The sequence below is a fragment of the Leptopilina boulardi genome, unplaced genomic scaffold (assembly GCF_019393585.1).
Source record: "Leptopilina boulardi isolate dan_hultmark-lab unplaced genomic scaffold, ZJU_Lbou_2.1 LbouV2_361, whole genome shotgun sequence".
Lineage (NCBI taxonomy): Eukaryota > Metazoa > Arthropoda > Insecta > Hymenoptera > Figitidae > Leptopilina > Leptopilina boulardi.
Window position 1 is genome coordinate 250,572 of NW_026137931.1, and position 24,342 is coordinate 274,913.

Consider the following 24,342-nt stretch of genomic DNA (forward strand, 5'->3'; position numbering starts at 1 on the left):
TTTTCCTTATGTATTCTTATATAGTGTTATCTATGAATGTCTTCTGTCTCTTTCTATTATTTCTGAAATTCTATTTCTCTAGATTTAAATTCATTTCTTAATATTTCTTTTCTTTGATTTTTATTAATAATTTATAACTTTTTTCTTTTAAAATAATTAATTAATTTTTTATAATAATTTTGCAAAATAAAATAATTTCTATTATTTTATTTATTGATATTTAAGATAATATAAAAGGGTTTTTTATTTATATATTGTTAATTATTTAATATAATATTTAAACATTGAATTTATTTTACCTATGCATTTTTGTATTTTAGGGATTTCTATATTAGTGTATATTTTAGACTTTCATATACACACATATATATATACTCATTCTCCTGAGTGCAAGTGTACTCATGAACACAGTATTTTTCTTTCTTATATTTTTCTTTACTCAAGTATATATATATATATGTTAGCAATTTTCATATTAACGATATTATAAATTTATTTTGAAATAGTGCGTGTGTGCAGTATGGACGCAGAGGGCGTTGTGTGGAGCGTTGGCTCGTTTTGGTTGTACGTAAGTTTGAGTCAGTTGAAAAATGGCATGAGATGCGTTATTGTCACGTTGTCAAGGGGACGTATGTCCGTTTTGTTCGAGTCAATGTATATTCCTTAAATTAATATAAACAATTACTTTTTCACTTTTATTTAATGTGTCATCATTAAGAAAAACCATTAACAGTTCAGAAGTGGGATAATCCGGTGATTTGTGTGTTTGTGCGTGCACATTTTGTAAAAGATGGCCGACGCGAACGAGTTTGAAGATTTTGCTCAAAGAGAGATACGAGCGCAGCAAGCCGCCGCTGCCGCAGCTAATCGTCTCATTCAAAACCCAAATCAGGATGGTGATCCTGGAAATCGCAATCCTAACCAACAGCCTCATGCCCCTCCCCCTCCCTTGGACATGCAGCAGTTTATGGCAACCATGATGGCCATTGTGCAGCAGAATCAAGCCACCATGCTGACGCTTCAACAGCACATGCAACAGCAACAACCTCAGAGGTTCCACGTTATGCCCGACTTGCATCGTAGCGTGGAAAATTTCAATGGTACTGAAGGGCCTGAAAAAGCAAAATTGTGGATCGAGAAGTTTGATTCCTTCATACACTTGCATGGTTGGACTCATGCAATGGCGTTTGAGACGGCGCGCATTCATCTCGTAGGTTCGGCACGAGAGTGGTACGAGGCACGAGTCGCGACAATTGTTGATTGGTTAAGTTTGCAAACTGCCTTCCGTGGAACTTTTGTGTACGAAAGAACAAAGGTAGATCTGCTTTTGGAACTTACACAGTGCGTGCAAGCTTCAAATGAAACAGCGACAGCATATTTTCACCGAAAGTTTAAACTTTGTAGAGCTTTGGAATTAAATGATAGCGAAACTAGAAAACAGATCTGTAAAGGATTTCGTCTGCGCAACCTTAGTGATTATATAAAGGCAAAATCATTTTTTGACCTTGATCATATGTATCGTTCGATCGAAGAGTACGAGAAAGATGATAAGGAGAGAAGAGAATTGCTTGGCATTCGTGATCGGCGGAACCCTGGAGGTGCAGTATTATCGAAAGAGCGCCAGAATTCTGATTTCAACGATAGGCGACAGATGGCGACACCTTCAACATCGACCGGAACATCGAATTCAGTGTCTGAGTCAACGGAGGAGCGAAAAGTAAACAACGGAAATGTATTGAAATGCTTCAATTGCGGTAAAAGCGGTCATTTTAGTAGGAATTGTAATGAGCCGCCAAAACAGGTAAAGTGTTTTAATTGTAAACGTGTGGGTCATAAGGCCAATAAATGTGATCGTTTTATAAAAAAAGAAAATGTAAGCGAAAATGTCCAGTTGGTAAATTCTAATTGTTCGGATAATTCTGTCGAAAAATTTATTAAATCTGTCAATTTAAATGATAAACCGTTTATTGCGTTTGTGGATGCCGGGAGTTCCGTGTCAACAATTAAACTCAGTGCCGCTATTAATTCGGGATTTTTCATCGAGGCCGGGAAATTGGAGTTGAGAGGATTTGGTGCGTGCGGAAGTTTTGTCGAATCTCCGGGAGTGATCACGGGAGTTTTAAAAGTCGATCAAGTAAAGCCGCGCAATGTTGTTTTCAGAGTCGTTCCCGATAATGTTTAGAATTTTGAGGTTATGATCGGGCGAAATTTCACGGAGTTGACAGATCTCGCGTATGTTCGAATCGGAGATAAGTTTGAGTTTCGCGATATCGATAATTTTCCATTTAAAGATTTGCAAATGACAAATGAATTTCCGTTTAAAGCCGAAGTTGCTCGAACTACTGTAGTCGAGCAGAACTGTATTAATTTCGTTGATGTTGTTTACCGAGATCGTGAAGCGACTATTCCGTATGTCAATTTCGATTCTAAACCCAAAATATTAAATAAAGGGGATTTAATTGGGGAAGCAATATTATCGGTCGAAGAATTAGATGAAGTGAAACCTCGCGTTTTACCAATTACGGCAAAAGATATTGTGACAGACGACGATGTCACTCCCGAACAGTTACAGGAATTAATTGATTTACTTAATGAATATCGGTGCTGTATAGCGTTAAATCTTTTTGAATTGGGTAAGACCAATAAAATCACGATGGATATTCAATTAAAACCTGGATCTGTTCCGTTTTGTTCGAAGCCGTATAAAATGAATCCGACTGATAGGAATGATTTGGACGATATAGTGACAGAATACAAAAAAGCGAAGATTGTTACAGAAACAGACGCAGAATATGCCAGTCCCGCCTTTCTTGTTCGTAATAAACACGGTATTCCGAGAATGGTGACTGATTATCGCGGGTTAAACACTGATACGATTAAAATTAGTTACCCTTTACCAAACTTTGATGACGCATTACGTTTTCTTTCGGGAGCAACACGATTCACAATTCTCGATTTAACTAAGGGTTTTCTCCAAATTCCTTTGACTGACGACGCGAAAGCAAAAACTGCTTTTATAACCGAAAAGCAGACTGGTCAATTTGAAAGAGTAAATTTTGGATTAACCAATGCTCCCTTTTACTTTGCCAAATTGATGCACAAAGTTCTAGGCAAAGTACAGGGGAAAGTGGTTTTTAATTTTTTTGACGATACATGCATACCATCTACGTCATGGGAGGATATGATTAAAAAATTGAGAACTGTCCTTGAGTTGTTGAAGGACGCTAAATTGACCCTCAACATTTCTAAATGTCGTTTTTCGATGAAAACTGTTGAATTTTTGGGATTTAAGATCGGTATCGATGGATTACAACCGAGTGACGCGAAAACACAAGCGATTAAAAATTTTGAACGACCTCGAAACGTACATGAAGTTCGTAGTTTTCTTGGTTTGGCGAGTTTCTTTCGACGGTTCGTTCCCGGTTTCGCCAAGATTTCAGCACCGCTAACTCATTTAACAAAAACTAAAAATTGCGAAAAATTTTCGTGGGGAATTGAACAAGAAGATAGTTTTCGAGAAATTAAATTTAAACTTACGAGTTATCCGGTTCTAATGATTTACAACCCTGATGCTGAAGTTACGGAACTTCACACAGATGCGTCCTCGCGTGGAATAGGAGGAATGCTTTTGCAAGGTGATAAGAAAAATTTGCGACTAGTTTATGCTGTTAGTAGAAGGACATCCGAGGTCGAAAGCTCATACCATTCAAGTAAGCTTGAGTTGATGGCAATTGTTTGGGTTGTTACGCGATTACGAGACTTTTTAATATTACTTAAATTTACCATTGTCACGGATTGTCAGGCTCTTGTTAACATTAACGCGTTAAAAACAAAACATCCTCAGATCGTTAGATGGCTGGGGATAATTGCGGAATTTAATTTTACAATTAAACATAGAGCTGGCGAACAAATGGCACATGTTGATGCCCTGTCACGTAGACCAGTAGGTGAGCCTGATGATTTGATTGATGATGTTTATATTTTCAATGTTGAAACGCGCGAAGATGAGCTGCTTTTATTTCAACGATCTGATTCTGAGATTTTGCGTAAGGTAAATATTTTCAAAAAAGATCCGAAAGATCGTGATAAGTCTGAGAAAAACGAAATTAAAGATTACAAATTATCTGACGGGATGTTGTACAAACTGATTAATGTAAACGACACACAGCGCGAACTTTATGTAGTTCCTCAATCCATGCGTAAAACAGTAGTTATTCGAAATCACGATCTGAAAGATCATGGCGGCGTCGAAAGGACTTTAGCTAGAATACGCGAGTTTTTTTATTTCCCGAAAATGAAGAAATATGTTCAAGTTCACGTTAAGTCTTGTCTCGAGTGTATTTTGTCCAAAGGAAAACCGGGGAAACAGGAAGGCGAGTTACACCCAATACCTCCTGGTAAACGCCCCTTTGAAGTTGTTCACATAGATCATTTAGGTCCTTTCGTCGAAACGCCACGTAAAAACAAATATATTCTTGGCATAAATGATAACCTTACTAAATTCTCGGTAATCGAAGCAGTAAAGAATACGAGTACTAAGATTGTAATTTCACGACTAGAAAGATTTGTAAATACCTACGGAGCGCCATGTAAAATTGTAAGCGACAGAGGAACATGTTTCACTTCGAAAGCGTTCGAAAAATTTGTTCAAGATCACGGCATTAAACATGTACTTAACTCTAGCAGACATCCGCAGGCGAACGGAAATATTGAACGATTAAATGGCACTATTTTGCCTGCTTTGCGCGCTAAACTCGGTACTCTGGATGCGAACAAATGGGACACGCTTCTTCCCAGTTTACAACGCGACTTAAATACATCTGTATCGAAATCCACTGGATGTTCTCCATTCGAAGCCTTGTACGGTTACATTCCTCGTTTTTCAGAAGGCGCTACTCGTCAACTCACTGTAAACAGCGAAACTTATCGAATTCCGTCTGAATTACAATCCGAAATCCGTGAGAACATTCAAAGTGCACAGAATGATTATAAAACGCGTTACGATTCTAAGCGATTGAAAATGAAAACGAATCCGATTGCAACAGGTGAGTCTACCAAATTGCAGCCTAAGTTTAAAGGTCCGTTGGTAGTTACACGAGCCTTGAATCATGACACTTATGCGGTGACTAGTCTTCGAAACGAAGGTGCAAAAAGATCGTCTACTACGGCACACGTTAGCCAATTAAAAATTTGGAATCCGCGAAATACGTTCAACGACGATTATAGTATGTCCGATTCCAATTCCGATTCAGACGACGAAATTGATAAAAATAATAGGGAAATAGTTGATCAAACTGTAAACACAAATGTTAATTCTCAAGTAATTCAAAATCAACAATCACCTATTGTACTCCGACGAAGTGCGAGAATTAGAAAAGTTCCGAATTACTTTTGAGATCGCAACTAACAATAATTTCTTTTTACAACTTTAATTACTTTTATAATTTATATCTTATTGTAATAAAATTTTACAGTGATTGTGATATTACTTTGAAGCGAATATCTTAAGTTTGAGGACAAACTTCTGTCAGGATGACCGACTGTTAGCAATTTTCATATTAACGATATTATAAATTTATTTTGAAATAGTGCGTGTGTGCAGTATGGACGCAGAGGGCGTTGTGTGGAGCGTTGGCTCGTTTTGGTTGTACGTAAGTTTGAGTCAGTTGAAAAATGGCATGAGATGCGTTATTGTCACGTTGTCAAGGGGACGTATGTCCGTTTTGTTCGAGTCAATGTATATTCCTTAAATTAATATAAACAATTACTTTTTCACTTTTATTTAATGTGTCATCATTAAGAAAAACCATTAACATATATATATATATATATATATATATATGTATGTACAAAGCATGATTTGGGGACTCACGTTTTTTGCCGCATATATAGGTTCCTGATGAAAAATACTACATTATGCAATTGGAATAATTGATTTATACTCAAATTAACTACTTTTAAATCAAGGATTAAGTACACAAGGCATAGTTTGGGGACTTAAAAATTTATATGCCGCCAATGTCCTCAAAGAATGCATTGTACTTGTACGTCTTTTATATGTACAGGGCATAATTTTGGGACAAAATTATATATACAACGAATGCTTTGAGGACAATTTTATGTACAGAACGCATAATTTGAGTACAATGTTTGTAACAATCGTGTCCTCAAAACATGCATTGCATTAATAATCTGGACAAAGTAAAGTGTACAGTATACTTTCAAAAAGTCCTGAAAGTATGCGTTTTATAAATAATTGTACTGCGCTGTCTCGTCCTCAAGATCAAATATATGTAGTACCGCCGTACTGCTGGTTCCGCCACAGTAATTTCAAAGCTAAAGCTTTTTTCGCGCCTCCTATAGGTGACGCTTCTATACTTCCTTCCTTATGTTCCCTATGCTCCTTACCGTCATTACGTTGTTTTGTGCGTTCCGCTACACACGTATCACAGTGACAGTCAGTGAAAAAATTAAAATAATGTCATCTTCAACGCCAGAATCAAGTTCATCAGAAGGAAGTCGTCATCGTCGTCATAAGAAGAAGAAGTCTTCGATGAAAAAGAAGGACAAGAAGATAAGGAAACTCAAAAAGGAACTGGAAAAAGCACGGCGTCATCGTTCGCGTCACAGTTCGACATCGAACAGCACAGATTCTCAATCATCCTATGCACGCTCGCGAGAGCGTAGGGCTGCGAGTTCACGGAGAGGAACTCCAGACTCTTCGACAATGCGAGATCGTGATCGACGAACATCGGGCCGAGAGTCCACTTATGCCAGAGAATTGAGTTATGAGCGTTATCTGCGAGAAACGCCTTACTCAAATCCAAGAGCACGCAGAGGGGATGAGCGCAGCACCAGAGGCTCGCCGTCCCTCTCCAGTAGCCGTAGCAGATCCAGAAGTCCGCTAGGTAAGCGCCAATCAAACGAAATCGACAGTGAAAAAAATCCAGACACGAGAGGAAAAAACTCTGAATCGAACGAAAAAAATCCGGAATCAACAGGAAAAAATTCAGAGTTGACAGAGCAAGCTTCTATTGCAGCTACTAGGAGATGGCGCTAGTGATAAAGATCTAGTTAGTGGTGCCATCCATCCGTCAATTGCCAAACTATGGTCGAAAATTCTACAGTCTGGATTACCGAAAGAGATACAACAAGAAGTGGTTAAAAAATTCAATGCTGCCGAAAACTGTCGTACAATGGGTGCGCCGCGCCTTAACCCAGAAATAAAAGCCAGCCTAAGCTCATCAGCTATTAAGAAGGATGAATACCAAGTTGCCTCTCAAGTCCAACTTTGCTCAGCTATTTCTGCAGTCGGCCGTTTTCTCACCGATATTCTAGAAATGAGAAAATCCTCTAAGCAGCTCGATGAGTCGCACATTACAAAAATCTTTGAAATCCTCAGTGACGTCGGCCGTATTTTGACAGATCTGCATCATAAAATATCCATGACACGAAGATCTTTCATCATTCCGTCATTCTCTCTAAGGTTGAAAGCAATTGCCGACGAAACAGCAGTGGATACCTTACTTTTTGGAGATTCACTAGCGGAAAAATTAAAGCAAGCCAAGGAAGTGGAAAAGTCCGGCAAAGATATTTCCAAGCAGCAAACATCAATGAGGGTCAACACCGACAAAGAGAAAACATCACACAAAAATCATTTAAACTCCAAAACCCCCTTCAAGAAGAGTTACCCACGTTCCAACTCGAGGGGAGGGGGGAATCGACGAGGAACTCGGACACCGCGCAATCAGACATCTCGATACCGGAAGTACTAGAGGTAAGCGCAATGACAGGTCGACTAAAATTTTTTGTAAAAAATTGGCAGGTAATTACACAAGACCTCTATATAATAAATACTATCCTGGGTTACAAAATACCTTTTGAACAAAAACCAACACAAATGATTGTTCCGACTACGCCTCAGCTGTCGACTGAGAACGAAACGAGAACATATAACGCTCTATCCCGATTACTAAAAATAGGTGCAATATTTCGTTGCAAGCCATGCAGCAATCAGTTTTTGTCCTCATATTTTCTGAGACAAAAATCTAGTGGCGAAGACCGTTTCATCCTCAATCTTAAGAAACTAAATAAATTCATCCCAACATCACATTTTAAGATTGAGGATTTGAAAACGGCAATAAGCCTTATAAATAAAAATTTTTTCATGGCGGTAATCGATCTCATAGATGCGTATCTCATGGTCACAGTAACAGAGGAACACCGCAAGTTCCTTCGTTTTGCTTTCAGGGACGAAACCTATGAATTCCAGAGTTTACTTTTCGGGCTTTGCACAGCCCCGTACATTTTTACGAAACTGCTCAAACCCGTTGTCCATCAACTCAGATGTCAAGGAATTATCCTTGTGATCTATCTGGACGACATACTGATTATAGCAAAATCAGAAGCAGAATGTCGTAAACATGTTCACATCACACGAAAGTTGTTGGAATCTCTGGGATTCATGATTAGTGAAAGCAAGAGCCAGCTACAGCCCGCTCAACGATGCATCTTTTTAGGGCTAGTACTAGATACCAAAAAATTTCGCATTGAATTACCAGATAAAAAAAGATTGACAATTAGCAAGCTAGTCGATAGGTTTTTGAAAAACAAAGAGTGTAAAATACAGGATTTAGCAAAATTGATCGGCACCCTAGTTGCCGCATGCCCCGCAGTTAAATACGGTTGGTTACACACAAAAAGACTTGAACGCGAAAAATATCTTGCACTAATAGAATCCAACGACAATTATAATAGCAAAATCACACTTCCCAATATTATTCAGCCAGATCTAGAATGGTGGGCAGAAAAAATACGAAATTCATTTAATCCCATTAGGAAAAACGTCTATTCGAAAGAGATCTACACAGATGCATCATTGACGGGCTGGGGAGCTTTTTGTGAAGGTGAAAAAGCCTACGGTTTGTGGACGGAAGCTGAGAGTAACCTTCACATAAATGCTCTGGAGTTGATAGCAGCCTTCTTTGGATTGAAATGTTTCGCCAAAGAAATGCACAATCGTGAGATATTGCTTCGTATGGACAATACGACTGGGATTGCTTACGTCAACAGAATGGGCGGGATACAGTATCCCAGGTTAACTCAAATTTCAAGAGAAATTTGGGACTGGTGTGAAAGTCACGAGCTCTATATCCATGCATCTTACTTGCCTTCTAAAGAAAATAAAGAAGCCGATGAAGGATCGAGAATGCTTCCACAAGAAACCGAGTGGGAATTAGCATCTTGGGCATTCCGAAAAATCGAACGAATCCTTGGGCCTTTTGAGATTGATCTCTTTGCCTCGAGAGCAAACGCAAAATGCAAAAAATATGTCTCTTGGCAAAGAGACCCGGATTCATTTAACATAGACGCGTTCACCATAAATTGGAATCAATATTCGTTTTATGCTTTTCCTCCTTTTTCTGTAATACTGCGAGTACTACAGAAAATTCAAACAGACAAGGCGACAGGAGTTGTTGTGGTACCCATGTGGCCCACACAACCATGGTATCCGCTCTTTACGCTTTTAACAGTCTCGAAACTAATTTACCTCAAACCTCATGCTCACTTATTATTTTCTCCTCACAGGAAGACGCATCCCCTGCATCAAAACCTCACGTTGATAGCTGCCAGATTATCAGGGAATCGTTCCAGAGGAACGGAGCAACCAAGGAAGCAGCGGAGGTAATGCTACAATCAATTGCAAAGAGTACACTCAGACAATATGCCAAGCCGATCAGGTTATGGAGCGAGTTCTGCGCAAAGGAAAGTATTGAATTATACAACTACGACATCTCAAAGATTCTGCAGTTCTTCACCGAAATTTTGAATCAGACGAAATCTTACAGCACTGTAAATGTTTACAGGGCAGCTTTGTCCCTTATAATGGGAAACAAACTCGGCGAGGACAATCGAGTGTCTAGATTCTTCAAGGGCGCAGCCACGCAACTGCCTAAGACCTACAAATACGATGTTACTTGGGACCCTGATTTGGTCCTCAATCACCTAGAGAAATGGTACCCTAACGAAAACCTCACCCTGCAATTGCTCACTAAAAAACTGGTAACATTACTCGCTCTAATCACTGCACAGAGAGTACAGACACTGTCAGCGATTCAACTGGAGAATATCAGCCTTGACAGGGATACAATCCGGATCAAAATCACAGAAAATCTGAAGACGTCGACAAGGAGTAAATTCCAACCAATTCTAGAGATGCCAACATTCACAGAAAAGCCGCAGATATGTGCAGCTTCAACTCTTCGGGCATATATCACCAAAACAGAAAACTTAAGATCAGGCAAATCGAGTGCAGGAAAATTGTTGCTCACTCACAAAAAGCCTCACCATCCTGCTACAGCGCAAACAATAAGCAGATGGATTCGTGAAACTTTAGAAGAGAGCGGTATAGATACGAAAATCTTCACCGCACATTCCACGCGACATGCATCAACTTCAGCAGCGGCTCGCAGAAGTACAAACATTGAAGTTATCCGTAGAGCAGCCGGCTGGTCGGCCAAATCATCTACGTTTGCACGGTTCTACAACAGACCCGTGACAGATAACGGAACATTCGCGTCGTTTTTTTGCAACTAACTAATTTCTTTTTTTGTTTTTTTCTTACTTAAAACAGTTTAATCACTTAACTCTTGTTCAGAAATCTTAATTTCTATTTCCTTTTTTTCATAAGATTACTACTCTACTTTGTAGTGCCCGCTTAAGCGGAACAAATCACGATTATAATATATAAATGTAATAAAACTAAATGGCATAAATTCGCATGAAACTTTGAACATCTACATATATTTGATCTTGAGGACGAGACAGCGCAGTACAATTGAAGGATTGAACGAACTTACCTAAGTGAAGGTCAATCCAAATTGTATGAGCTGTCTCGTCCGAATAGATCAAACCCTCCCCTCCCTATAATTATTCCTAGAAAAATAACCCTTTATGCGAATTAAGCCAAGCTTTAAACTATAATGGCGGTAAGGAGCATAGGGAACATAAGGAAGGAAGTATAGAAGCGTCACCTATAGGAGGCGCGAAAAAAGCTTTAGCTTTGAAATTACTGTGGCGGAACCAGCAGTACGGCGGTACTACATATATTTGATCTATTCGGACGAGACAGCTCATACAATTTGGATTGACCTTCACTTAGGTAAGTTCGTTCAATCCTTCAATTACTAAGGCTTAAAATCGAAATTTGATAATCATCATGCGCAGTGTAGCAGTCCTCAAAATATGCGTTACTTATATATCCAAAACCAAATAACATACACACTACACTATAAAAAAGTCCTCAAAGTATGCGTTACATAAATAATAATTAAGGCTTAAAATCGAAATGTGATAATTATCATGCGTAGTGTAGCAGTCCTCAAAGTATGCGTTACATAAATAATAATTAAGGCTTAAAATCGAAATGTGATAATCATCATGCGTAGTGTAGCAGTCCTCAAAGTATGCGTTACTTACATAACCAGGACCAAATAAAATACACACTACACTATAACAAAGGACTTCAAAGTATGCGTTTCATAAATAATAACTAAGGCTTAAAATCGAAATGTGATAATCACCATGCGCAGTGCAGCCGTCCCCAAAGTATGCGTTACTTACATAACCAAGACCAAATAACATACACACTACACAATAACAAAGGTCCTCAAAGTATGCGTTTCATAAATAATACATAACTAGTAAACCTACCCAAGTGTTACACTCCGATTTGGATGAAACTTGGCACGTTTTTAGAACTTGTAAAAATAAGAAATACGTATTTTTTTATATGGGCTGAGACGAAGGTTTAAGGGGTGAAATCACCTCCTAAAGTTGCTAAAAATCCCCCCAAAAACGCATAATAAAATCCAAGCTCATAAAAGGTATAATTAATTTCTATGGGACATTAAACACTATATGTAGGGGTTTTTTGGGTCACTGATTAAGAATCAGAGGTTATATTAGCCAAATTCAAAATGGCGGCTCCAATATGCCGGACGAATTTTTCAAAAATTCATTGAATTCGCTTAAAACTTGTTACTCGGGGGTTTTTGGGGTCGCTGATTACGAATCTGAGGCCAGATTTACAAAATTCAAAATGGCGGCTCCAATATGCCGGACGAATTTTTCAAAAATTCATTGAATTCGCTTAAAACTTGTTACTCGGGGGTTTTTGGGGTCGCTGATTACGAATCTGAGGCCAGATTTACAAAATTCAAAATGGCGGATTAAATTTACAAAAACCACTGTTTTTTAGTTATGTTTTAGTAATGTAAAAAGTCATATCCCGTATAGCAAAATGAATTAAAGTCATTAAAAAGATCAATAATTTATATTATTGAAGATTCTAAAAGAATATTAAATTAACGAATATTTACTTCCGTAATTAGCTGGTGAAGTTTTTAATTACATTTCACGACCCCGAAGTGCACCACGTGGAGGTTTACGGTAAGATTAGGCACTTCTTTTTTTTTTTTTTTTAATTTTTTTTTTGGTTTTACATTTTTAATTTTTTTTTAGGTTTTTTAATTTCTTTAATTATTAAAAAATAAATAAAAAAAAATTATTTTGAATAATTTTTTACCTATAAAATTAACACAAAAGTAAGTATACCTTGCAACTTTAGTTTTAAAAAATGAAATTAAATATTGTAACGGAACGTACACACAAACAATCTTATCCGTTATGGGATCTTACTCACATCAATATTATCGGGTTTGCAGTAATGATACTCTGCATAGAAATGGGTAAAGCACAAAGATTTTGTGCACCAAGCACATCTAATCATCCCCACATCATTGCAAACGGCGCATTCTGTTGCACAGTTTTGAAAGCAGTATTCTACAGGATTTTCGAATTCAGGTGGTCTATCTTCAAGGTAACCGCTTTTATACCATGCGTATTTTATTAAATTTTGAAACCGAGGAGATGAGAATTGATTGTGGATAAGAGATTGAAGCTTTATTATATTGTCTCGTTGATGTAAATTGCAATCATAATCGTGAAGAATGACTTTGTCGGAAAATTGCCGAATGAAATTCTTCCAAGGTCTGAAGAAAAATACGTCTAAAGGTTGCACCATACCTGTAGTACCGGCGGGAATTGTTAAAATGATGCAGTTTTTGCCACTTTGCTGAACTGTATTAAATGTTGCAGAATTTTGACCGCTCCAAGAATCAAGCAACAGTGCAGAATTTTGGTTTGCTTGTGGAAGAAAAACTTCTCGAAACCACGTTCTCGAAAGTTCAGATGTCATCTTTCCCGAGTTTGAAGCTAAAGCGAGAATGTTTTCTGCTTTAAACATTTTCTGTTTCACATAAGGCCCAAATTGACCTCCTTTTTCTTGCAAAACAAGCAAAAGAGGAGACAATAAAATACCATTTGCTGAAATTAACGGCTGAATAGTGTAACTATGGGTCATGGAGTTCTTGGACTGTGTCAAACTTTCAACTTTTTGTTGACCTTTGAAAGCCAATGTTCGTCCCGTGTGCATTTCCAAGTTAAAGCCAGACTGATCGGAATTAAAAACATTGGCTTCTCCAACATTAGACAATACTTCTTTTACTTCATTAACAAAATTATTAGCTGCAGTTTCTGTTTTGTCTCTCTCATCTATTGATTTTTGAGTTACAAATTTATTTATTTTTCGGGAAACAATTCCATACGTTTTTTTAAACTTATAAAGCCATTTTTCTGAAGCCCTAAATAAATCAGTCGATAAAGAGACATTTTGTCGAGCTTCTAAAGCCCATCTACGAATATCCAAGTCATGTACAGTTAATCGTTTATCGAGAGCTTCCTTGAATTTATCCAAAACGTATGTAGAAATTTCTTTCAATTTTTGACTTCGAGTTCCATCATTTGAAAGTTGTTTTTCCCAACGATACAATTGTTCCCTATGTTTTAAACGTTTAAACCGACTCTTAACTGTTTGGAATTTTAATCGACTGTTTCCAGATTTCCAATAATCAACTGCTTTTTTTTATACTCGATAGGAATATCTTCTACAAAACAGGAGTTTTCATTCGTCTCCATCTTCATAAACATTTGATCTTCTTCCTGTTCTTCTTCAATTGGAAGCGAAGGTGTTAATGCATTTGGATTATCAAAATGCAGTTGTTCGTAAACTTCTACAATTAATGAATCGTTGATTGCATCCTTTATTAAGGTCTCCAAATGCGAACTAAAGTTTCTTTCATTTTCTGTTATGGCGGTTTCGATATCATATATTGGTTTTGAAAAAGCTATTTGTAATAACTTGACAATATTTTTAGGATTCATAGACATGATAGTTATGCAAATTGTTAGATTACATTTTAAAAATTAAGATTAAAATAAAATTCATGAAATATGAATCAACGTAATAACGATTAGAATATAATAAATTATTAATTAATCAATGATACTACCTGATGCTAAAAATACTTACCTGCAATATTAACGTATTCAAAGAATTTGAAAATAAAATTAGTAAAGCGAAGAAATGAAAAAGTGGTAGATGTAATTATATTAATTTGGATTTACCTCTCCTGTGAGAAAGACATCCATCTACCGACAAGTTTTGTACTTACTTTCTCGCGGGAATTTTCAAATGTTGAAATGAAGTTTCTTAACAATATGTCAATACCAATATTTTGTATTTAATTAATTTAAACAAATAACTATAATATAAATATAATTTCAAATATATTTATATATTATGCTATTGTATATTATACATGTGATCTGGTCTACAAAAAGGGGGCTTACGTGTAAAAATAAATGACAAACAGCTGTTACAGATTTTTTTTTAAATCAGTGAACTACCACCAGTGAAACATCATGTGAACAAGTGTCTCAACCTTTATCCAAAACGGCAAAAAAATGGAAAATCATTTTGATACATTAGCCCGCTTTTTGTAAATCAGGTCATACATATTAATTAAAGGATGCAATCAATGATTCTTTAAATGTTAAAATTTCCAAACAATTGCATATTCATAATGCAAACACATTACCACCTTCGCTTTCAATCGAAGACGAACAAGAAGAAGATCAGGTGTGTATGAAGGTGGAACCAAATGAAGACTCCCTTTTTTCGGAATGAGATATTCTTATGCAATATCAAAAAACGAATGTTGTCTATTGAAAATCTAGGAACGGTCGGTTGAAACTCGAGACAGTTAAGAATCGGTTTCGACGCTTAAAACTCAAGGAACAATTGTATTTTTGGAAAAAACAACTTTTAGATGATGGTACTCGAAGCCAAAAATTAAAAAAAATTTCTACATACGTATTACATAAATTTAATGAAGCTCTCGATAAACGATTGACTGTAATTCATTTTGCTATACGGGATATGACTTTTTACATTACTAAAACATAACTAAAAAACAGTGGTTTTTGTAAATTTAATCCGCCATTTTGAATTTTGTAAATCTGGCCTCAGATTCGTAATCAGCGACCCCAAAAACCCCCGAGTAACAAGTTTTAAGCGAATTCAATGAATTTTTGAAAAATTCGTCCGGCATATTGGAGCCGCCATTTTGAATTTGGCTAATATAACCTCTGATTCTTAATCAGTGACCCAAAAAACCCCTACATATAGTGTTTAATGTCCCATAGAAATTAATTATACCTTTTATGAGCTTGGATTTTATTATGCGTTTTTGGGGGGATTTTTAGCAACTTTAGGAGGTGATTTCACCCCTTAAACCTTCGTCTCAGCCCATATAAAAAAATACGTATTTCTTATTTTTACAAGTTCTAAAAACGTGCCAAGTTTCATCCAAATCGGAGTGTAACACTTGGGTAGGTTTACGTAAGGCTTAAAATCGAAATGTGATAATCACTATGCGCAGTGTAGCAGTCCTCAAAGTATGCGTTACTTACATAACCAAGACCAAATAACATACACACTACACTATAACAAAGGACTTCAAAGTATGCGTTTCATAAATAATAACTAAGGCTTAAAATCGAAATGTGATAATCACCATGCGCAGTGCAGCCGTCCCCAAAGTATGCGTTACATACATAACCAAGACCAAATAACATACACACTACACAATAACAAAGGTCCTCAAAGTATGCGTTTCATAAATAATACATAACTAAGGCTTAAAATCGAAATGTGATAATCACTATGCGCAGTGTAGCAGTCCTCAAAGTATGCGTTACTTACATAACCAAGACCAAATAACATACACACTACACCATAACAAAGGTCCTCAAAGTATGCGTTTCATAAATAATAAAATTTATTAAACAAATGTTCCTGTACAAGAACATGAACGTGTTCATGGGAAAGTACTTATACATGAAACCTGCACAAAAAATATGTACAAGAACATGTACATTTTCTTGTACAAGTTTTTTCAGCCCGATATATATATTCAGGGCAAACTAACATGAAACCTACACTATAACAAAAGTCTTCAAAGTATGCGTTTCAAAAATAATAATTATTGTTGAAATAAAAATTTAATAATCACTATGCGCAGTATAGCTTTCTTCCCTGTTTCCTTTACAGTAAAGTAAAATTATGTTGTTTTGAGTTTTTTTGCAGTATGTCAAAAAAATTCGACGAAAAAGTAATCATGGTAAAGAAAATTACTTTCTTCCACTTCGAGATAATTATTTTTAGGAAAAACATTTTTCAATTCAGTCAAATATTTTTCAAGAGGCATGGTTCGAAATTTTGGTAGATTTTCAAAAACAACGCATAATTTGAGTACAATTCTAACAATGTGTCCTCAAAGTATGCGTTACTTATATATTCAGGGCAAACTAACATGCACACTACACTACATAAAAATTCATCAAAGTATGCGTTTCAAAAATAATAATTATTGCTTGAAATAAAAATATAATAATCACCATGCGCAGTATAGCTTTTTTTCCCTGTTCCATGTTCAGTAAAGTAAAATTATGTTGTATTGAGTTTTTTACAGTATGTCAAAAAATCCTGCGCAAAGGGATTATGGTAAAGAAAATTACTTTTTTACACTTCGAGACACTTTAGTACTTATAGATATTTAGTAAAAATATTTTTCCATTCGGTCAAATATTTTTGAAGAGGAATGGTTCAAAAGAGACCTCAAAGGCAGAAGTTCACCGTTTTCAACCGTTTTCTCTAATCCACTAAACAATTGATGCATGCAGAAACTTTGTCAACAGGACCATACAATAGAGCCACAAAACCATATCCGGTTTTAGACCCCAAGATAATATAATTGCCCTTCTGCAAATCCAAAAAGTAGTGCAAAACATACTATATTGATATTCTGAGTGCTTTCTCAAGATTAGCTTCTTGTCCAGAATCACTCCTAGATATTTAACCGAATCAGAAAACAGCACTTCTTTTCCATAAAATACAGGTTTCCTCACAGTTGGAACTTTGTATTTTCTAGTGAAGAAAACAATATTTGTCTTGTCTGCATTAACAGGGAGGCCAGTACTGACAGTACACCTTGTCCGGTGGTAAGAGTTCATTTTCTGTTCTTGGAAAGTAACCAGAGGCAAGAATCAACTCTTTCTTACTTCCATTTTTATCTCGATACATGACTTTTATAACTGCCAGATCTCGATTAGTTAATTCTGAAAGAGGAACCGTATTTACTCCCTTATAGAAAATACACGCCATGGGTGGTAATTCTTGTGGTGAATACACTAACTCCCCACAGTTATTTAGTTCTCTAATCTTACACTTGTAAACCCAAGGTTCTTGAATGAAGGCAATAGCTGTAAAGTTCTTGGCTAGAATCGCCGTTGCGCTTATACAGTGATGCAAGTTAATCTGCGAACATTGAATACTGTGGTCCGTCAATATTAAGACTTATCCACGAAATCCTCCGTCGCTTCGCTAGCCGTGTCTTGTCTACAACTCACCGGATCCATTCTGTGCTTACTCACTCGAAGAGTAATATGCCTAAGACCGAAACACAGTTTGTAGTGAAGACACTCAAGCACACCCAGCTTACTCTCAGGCACATCTACCGCGAGAGTCCAGCTTGCAGCCGTAGAAACTACCCCTGATCCTGTTTAACCTCCCGAATACAACCTCCAATTAGTTGTATACACCCCAGGATTCTGTTACCTGAGGTTAGTCAGGATTGAAACTTGGTCCACCTTAGGACCTGGTACCCAAGCAACCACCCTGGCCCTCTTAATGAGGTTAGAATTATCTATCACTTTAAGTGGCAGACCCTCGATTGCCTGACAGATATTTGGTACGTGGACATTTAACCACTCCCGAGAATCTGAGTCAAGACACTCAATTAAAATCGCCCCTCTTGTGAGGCGAACTTCTCAGAAACGAGGTGCAATCCCAGATCTTGACACTTGGGAGAATTAGGCGGTTCCAACTAGGGGTCTCTGCCTCCTTCTCTTCTCCTGTTGTGGAGAGGTGTCTGACTCTTATCGGCGCGAACTCCTTTTCGTGCCTGACCAACAGACCCAGCTTTACTGTTGGCCCGCATAGAAGTCGATGATGAAGCAGGTTGAGACCCTTGCCGGTTCTGTACCCTTGGATTCTCCAACCTCCTTGTTGCGCTGCCACTGAGCTTTTTACCCTTAACGGATTATCTCGCCATTAGGTCTTCGACCACAGTAACAGTGGAACCCTGAGATCGTCCCGAACTTCTCTGTATTAGAGCCTCAGAAATATATTGTTCCCTTTCAGGTTTCATTTCATCCTGAGGCGATATTACCGAGGCTAAAGTTAACGTTAAATGTGCCCTTTCTTCCTGCAGCAATATCTCAAGCCCTGAATCCCGACTCTCCAAAGAGTGTTCGGTACTCTCAGGCGAAACACTTTTGTTTTTGTTGTTTTCTGTAGTCTCCATTTAGATCCCACGAGTACATGGGAAGTTCCCATGTATGCATATGAGCAAGACGATCCGAGAAACGAGCGAGAAAATCGGACTTTTTAATTTTGACAACCGAGAATATAGTTTGTTTTGTTTTAATAAAACGATCTTCTCGACTATCCGAGCGAGCTTCACGAGTATCTCGTTTTGCAAATTCAAACATGTAAAAATTAAACGGAGGTTAGTAGAAAAATGATTTTAACTTTTTTGGTTAAAAGATTAATAAATTACTATTAATATATTAATAACTGTTAACGAAAAATAATAATTCTTTTAACAAATTAAAGTTATTTATTATTCTAACCATGTGAATTTTGATAATTCCACATTGTTAAAAAGTATAAATCAAATAAATTTATCGAATTAGTGATAATTTCTTTTATAAATTAAAATTAGTTAGGTATAATTCTAATCATGTAAATTTTAAAAATTACACATTGTTACAAACTATAAATTAAATAAATTGAAATAAATAATGAATTATTAAGGAATAAATCGTTAATTTATATTTAATGTATAATTTGGTTTAATTTAATGTTAATTTTTGCTAAGTATTATTTATTAAATAATACATTTAACCTACAATTTATTTGTTTATTAACCTTTAAAAACTATATTTATATAAAACTTTCAAACTAATAATCTTAACTATATATTAGATAAAATTAAACTTTTGAAAATGCTAATATACCTCTCTAAGGATCTTTTAAGATTTTGAGTTTCTTTTAATAATTCTCCCATTATCTTTGACGTTTCCGAGATACTCCGAGAACTCGATCGTTTTTGTGTTAGTTTTCGGGACGAGACGATTTGATAAAAACAAATAAAAACTCGAGTTGTTTTTTAAAAAATGACAGTTAAAAACGAGAAATTTCGTGCGAGATAATCGATCTTCTCGTATCGTTGTGCATCACTAATTATAACAGTAGAAATCATAAAACATTCAACCAAAAATAGACTACTCTCAAGAAAACAAAAGTCTAACAATTGCAGAGTGGTATTAACTACAATAAGATTTGTTTTGTCACAAACACAACACAAAATAAAAAAAAAAGTATGTCAAAAAAATTCTTCTCAAAAGTAATCATGTTAAAGAAAATTGCTTTCTTCCACTTCGAGACACTTTAGTACTTATAGATAATCATTGTTAGTAACAATATTTTTCCATTTAGTCAAATATCTTTCAAGAGGGAACCATTGAAATTTTTGTAGTTTTTCGAAAAAACGCATAATTTCAGTACAATTTTATCAATGAGTCCTCAAAGTATGCGTTACTTATATAATCAGAGCTAACTAACATGCACACTACACTATAACAAAAATCCTCAAAGTATGCGTTACAGAAATAATTTAAGGCATGATATTACGTGAAACCACAAACTGTAAGATTTTCGTATTTTTATAAATGATCCTGTTAGATTTACACAAAATCTTTTTCAGAAGCATTATCTATTATATCGAATAATAATAATCTTATTATTTTAGTGTGGTATAATATGTTAATTGTCTTTATCCGGGTTTCTGTACTTTAACCTTTGACCCATTAGTAATAGATTTGTTTATTCATTCCGAAACCGGATTCGGACTTAGTTGTCCAATTAAACAATAATACTGCATGTTCCATACGAACCATTGTACTCGGTGTAATTTATTTTGGATTCCAGTGTTAAATATGGTCAAAAATGGGAGTATTTGTACTTTCGATAAATGATAATTAAAATCTGGTACCTGTATTGACTTCCGACCAATTTTGAACATCGTTAAAATATCTAAACATATAAATTATTTAACCATACTACGTATACTTTCCTTCAAGGAAAGCACATAAGTAAGTTGTGAGTAATATTTGATTGCAATACTTTATTATGCTTAAAAACTAATTTGAGTTTCTATTTGAAATCTTAATATAAGAAATTAATATTTTCTTGCATATCATTATACTTTCTTTTCTCTTAATCTCTAATACTCGTTCCTTTCGAATAAATAAGAACAATTTCTAACGGTCCATGTAGGCAAAGGAATTAAGGCCAGGTCCAAGTGAGGCAGCGCCATCTACATTGAAACTAAAATTTTGGAAAATTTTCAACAGCCTTTTCTTTAAAACAAGAAGGTAAAATGCTTTTTCCTTTATGGATAATTGATTATTGGCAAGATATACACCAGCTAAAACTTTTTTGAGTTATAATAATGAAAAAAATTTCATGTCAATAAATTAAATATGAGCACTTTTTTCACAAAAACTGTAACAGTACTTTCTCAGAAATTACAATAAAAAATGCATTTTCCATTTGGAAAATTAATAAACGCTAAAAAATACGGATTTTATGTTAAATTACACAGTGGGACATATGTTTCTTTCGTTAAATATATAAAAATTAAACTTTACAAAGTCATTACGTGAAATAGCAAAATTTGAAATTTGTGTCTCTTTTTATGATTCATCAAAAAATTACAAAAACCAATCTTAAACTTTGATATCTCTGTGTGTGTTATATAAATATTTTCATGTCTGCTATAACATTACACTGTTACAAGAAAATGATTCCGCAAATGAAATGTTAAAACTTTAGATTCCAAAGTAAGTTTGCCCGCAGAGGGACAACTTATGTGCGTCGTATGTAGTCGTATCTGCGAAGTTTTTAGTTTCTGTTTGTCTTTCGTATGCATCATATAGAACCGCTCTGTAAAAATCGCTTTACCTGTTTTATCTCAAATAAGTTAATAAATTCAGTGTTAATTTTACTTTCACTATCTTATTCTCCTTTTTTTCACAAGTCCTTTATGTTAAACTGTTTAAATTCATAACATGGTCCTTTGAGCCGGATTTCCAAAAAGGAGAAAAAAAAGTGAAATCAGTGCTTTGTGTGTTAAGTGACGCTTAAGGGATTTTTCCTTTATATATTGCATTTTTTTATTCTCTCAAGTGACTTGAATAGTCAAAAAGTACTTTTTTAAGACTTTATTGTGTTTTTTCCGCAATATTTTGGTGCTATTTTACTTTTTTTCTCAGTATCGAGAACCTTTTGAAAAATTGAAAAATTTGAAAAAAATGAAAAATTTTTTTCACTATATTTTACGTAGCGTGGTCGGCCATTTTTCCTGTAACAAACATGGCCACGACTAGTTATGAACGAGTGTTAAGTGACCAAGAAACTCTATTTAACTCTATCAAAAAGATTGTTAATCGTGTTTTAAATTACGAAAATCCAACTCGACAACTTTTGTTATGACGCCTAACAAATTTACAAGATTGCTGGCTGAGGTGTCGACAAAATCATGCCGCTTTACTTGCAAATCCTCCAATAATAGATCCTCCTGATCAAGCCGAAGGAGGAGAGACAACAATTACAATTTATAATTCTGAAGAGTTTAATCAGATTGAGGACTTGTATGAGGAGGCCATATACCACATACTTAGCAGTCTTCCTGAGCCACCGCCCATGCCGGTACAAGACCGTTCTCAACCACCAGATCCAGATGCAACGCCACGAGGAGCATCATCATCTGTAAAACTTCCTCGCATTACTATACCCACTTTCTCAGGTTCGTATTGTGAGTGGCTCACCTTTAGAGATCTGTTTAAATCTCTTGTAATTGACAACGATCGTTTGTCGGATGCAGAGCGTCTTCATTATCTCAAATCATCTCTTAAAGGTGAAGCATTAATAGTTGCTCAAAATCAACCAGGGACAGATGGCAATTTTCAGAATATTTGTGAAAATCTCGAAACTCGTTATAGTAATTCTAAAGTTTTAATATATGAATATTTAAAAAAGATGGTTGAATTGCCACCTGTCACATCAGATTGGTTGAATAATTTAAAAACTATGCGTAACGTTTCTATTACTGCGACATCTGCTTTAAAAAGTCTAAAACGTCCTATCGATGAGGGGAATGATTTGTTAGTTTTTATGTTAATAAACAAGTTAGATAAAATTTCTCGTGATCAGTGGGAATTGTCAATTAGTGAAGAGACAGATCCTCCCTCTCTCGATCAATTTGTTAAATTTCTTGATTCTCGAATTCGCGCTTTAGAAGCTACAGTAGATATTAAAAAGCGTCCTGAAAGTAAAAATTCAAATCATTCGCAGTCGGTACTCAAGAAGGTACACACGCATCAAAACTCAACAAAGTTTGTATGTCCAATGTGTAACAGAGAACATAACCTCTATGCTTGTTCTGTATTTAAAGAAAAAACAATTGATGAACGTTCTGAATATTTAAAGGCTAATTCACGATGCTTCAACTGTTTAGGTAAGCATAATCGCAATTTATGTCAGAGCCGAAAATTTTGTAATATTTGTAAAAAGCCTCATGATTCTTTATTGCATCGCGATAATAAAAATTTGTCACAAAGTCGCGAATTAAAAACTGATCATAGCGTTTCAGAATCAAATCAAGTGTCTGATGATGTGGCGATTTCATCGCATTTGAACTCGTCTAAAAATACCGCACTACTGTTCTGTTGGCAACCGCTCGAGTGATGGTTGAGGCGCCTGATGGCTGCCGCGTTCATGTCCGCACTCTTCTTGACCAAGGGTCAGAAGCTACGTTTTTGTCCGAATTAATTGCTCAATTATTACGTCTTTCACGCAAAAATACCAATGTTACAGTGTCCGGTTTGGGAGGAAGTTGTACGAATAAAATCCTTCATTCCGTTCCTATCACTATTTAAATGATTAAACCTTGTTCAACCACGCTCCAAACTCAAGCATTCGTACTTCCAAAAATCACTGCATATGTTCCAGCTGAATTTACCCTTTTAGAAATTCCTGAAAATCTTCAAAGTCTCGAACTTGCCGATCTAAATCCATGGGAAAGTGACCGGATCGATTTGCTGATTGGAGCCGATCTGTACGCTCAATTGCTCAAACCTGAGATTTGTCCTGGACCACGTGGAGATCTCGTTGCTCAGTCAACTATATTTGGTTGGATCTTATCAGGACCACTACAAGGATCTCCTCTTCAAAGTTATCACATTAATGTCCACTTTTCCATGGAAACCCGAGTTGACGAAAGCTTGCGTCAATTTTGGGAATTGAAAGAGATACCAGCAGTGAATTTAATGACAAAAAAAGAAATTGAATGTGAGCATCATTTTATGAAGACACATTTTAGAGACTTAAATGGAAAATAAGTAGTTCAATTACCTTTTGATGATTCCCCCTCGAAATTAGGTGACTCTTATAACATAGCTCTCAATTCGTTGTGTAGAATAAAAAAAAGATTTACTCGTGATCCTCTGCTTGCTGAAAATTATCGTGATTTTCTAGGAAAGTATCAAGAGATGGGACATATGACTCCAGTTGACGTTGACCAGACTGATTCATCTCGTGTCTTTATTCCGCACCACCCTGTCGTTCGCGAATGTAGCCAAACAACGAAAGTTAGAGTCGTCTTTAATGCTTCGAGTCCAACGTCCAACACAACCTCGATTAATGACATTTTACACATCGGTCCAAAATTAGAAACAGATATTTGCTCCATCATT

General features: G+C 36.0%; 2 protein-coding genes across 2 annotated transcripts; both read left to right on the forward strand.

Annotated features, from left to right (window-relative positions):
- Positions 1–6,478: 6,478 nt before the first annotated feature.
- LOC127286469 (putative RNA-binding protein Luc7-like 2) lies at positions 6,479–7,060 on the forward strand. The gene has a single exon (XM_051312901.1). It carries the CDS (start codon positions 6,479–6,481, stop codon positions 7,058–7,060), a length of 582 nt encoding a protein of 193 aa, XP_051168858.1.
- An 840-nt stretch (positions 7,061–7,900) lies between these two features.
- Positions 7,901–10,596, forward strand: LOC127286471 (uncharacterized). The gene is made up of 2 exons (XM_051312902.1): positions 7,901–9,481; positions 9,589–10,596. The coding sequence occupies exons 1-2, from the start codon at positions 7,901–7,903 to the stop codon at positions 10,594–10,596; spliced, it is 2,589 nt and encodes an 862-aa protein (XP_051168859.1).
- The last annotated feature ends 13,746 nt before the right edge of the window (positions 10,597–24,342 follow it).

Excerpts from the sequence above, each read along its gene's own strand:
- LOC127286469 (XM_051312901.1), top strand. The coding sequence starts at position 6,479 with ATGTCATCTTCAACGCCAGAATCAAGTTCATCAGAAGGAAGTCGTCAT.
- LOC127286471 (XM_051312902.1), top strand. The coding sequence starts at position 7,901 with ATGATTGTTCCGACTACGCCTCAGCTGTCGACTGAGAACGAAACGAGA. Across the intron at positions 9,482-9,588 it reads AGGCGACAGGAGTTGTTGTG|GAAGACGCATCCCCTGCATC; the intron begins GTACCCATGTGG and ends TTCTCCTCACAG.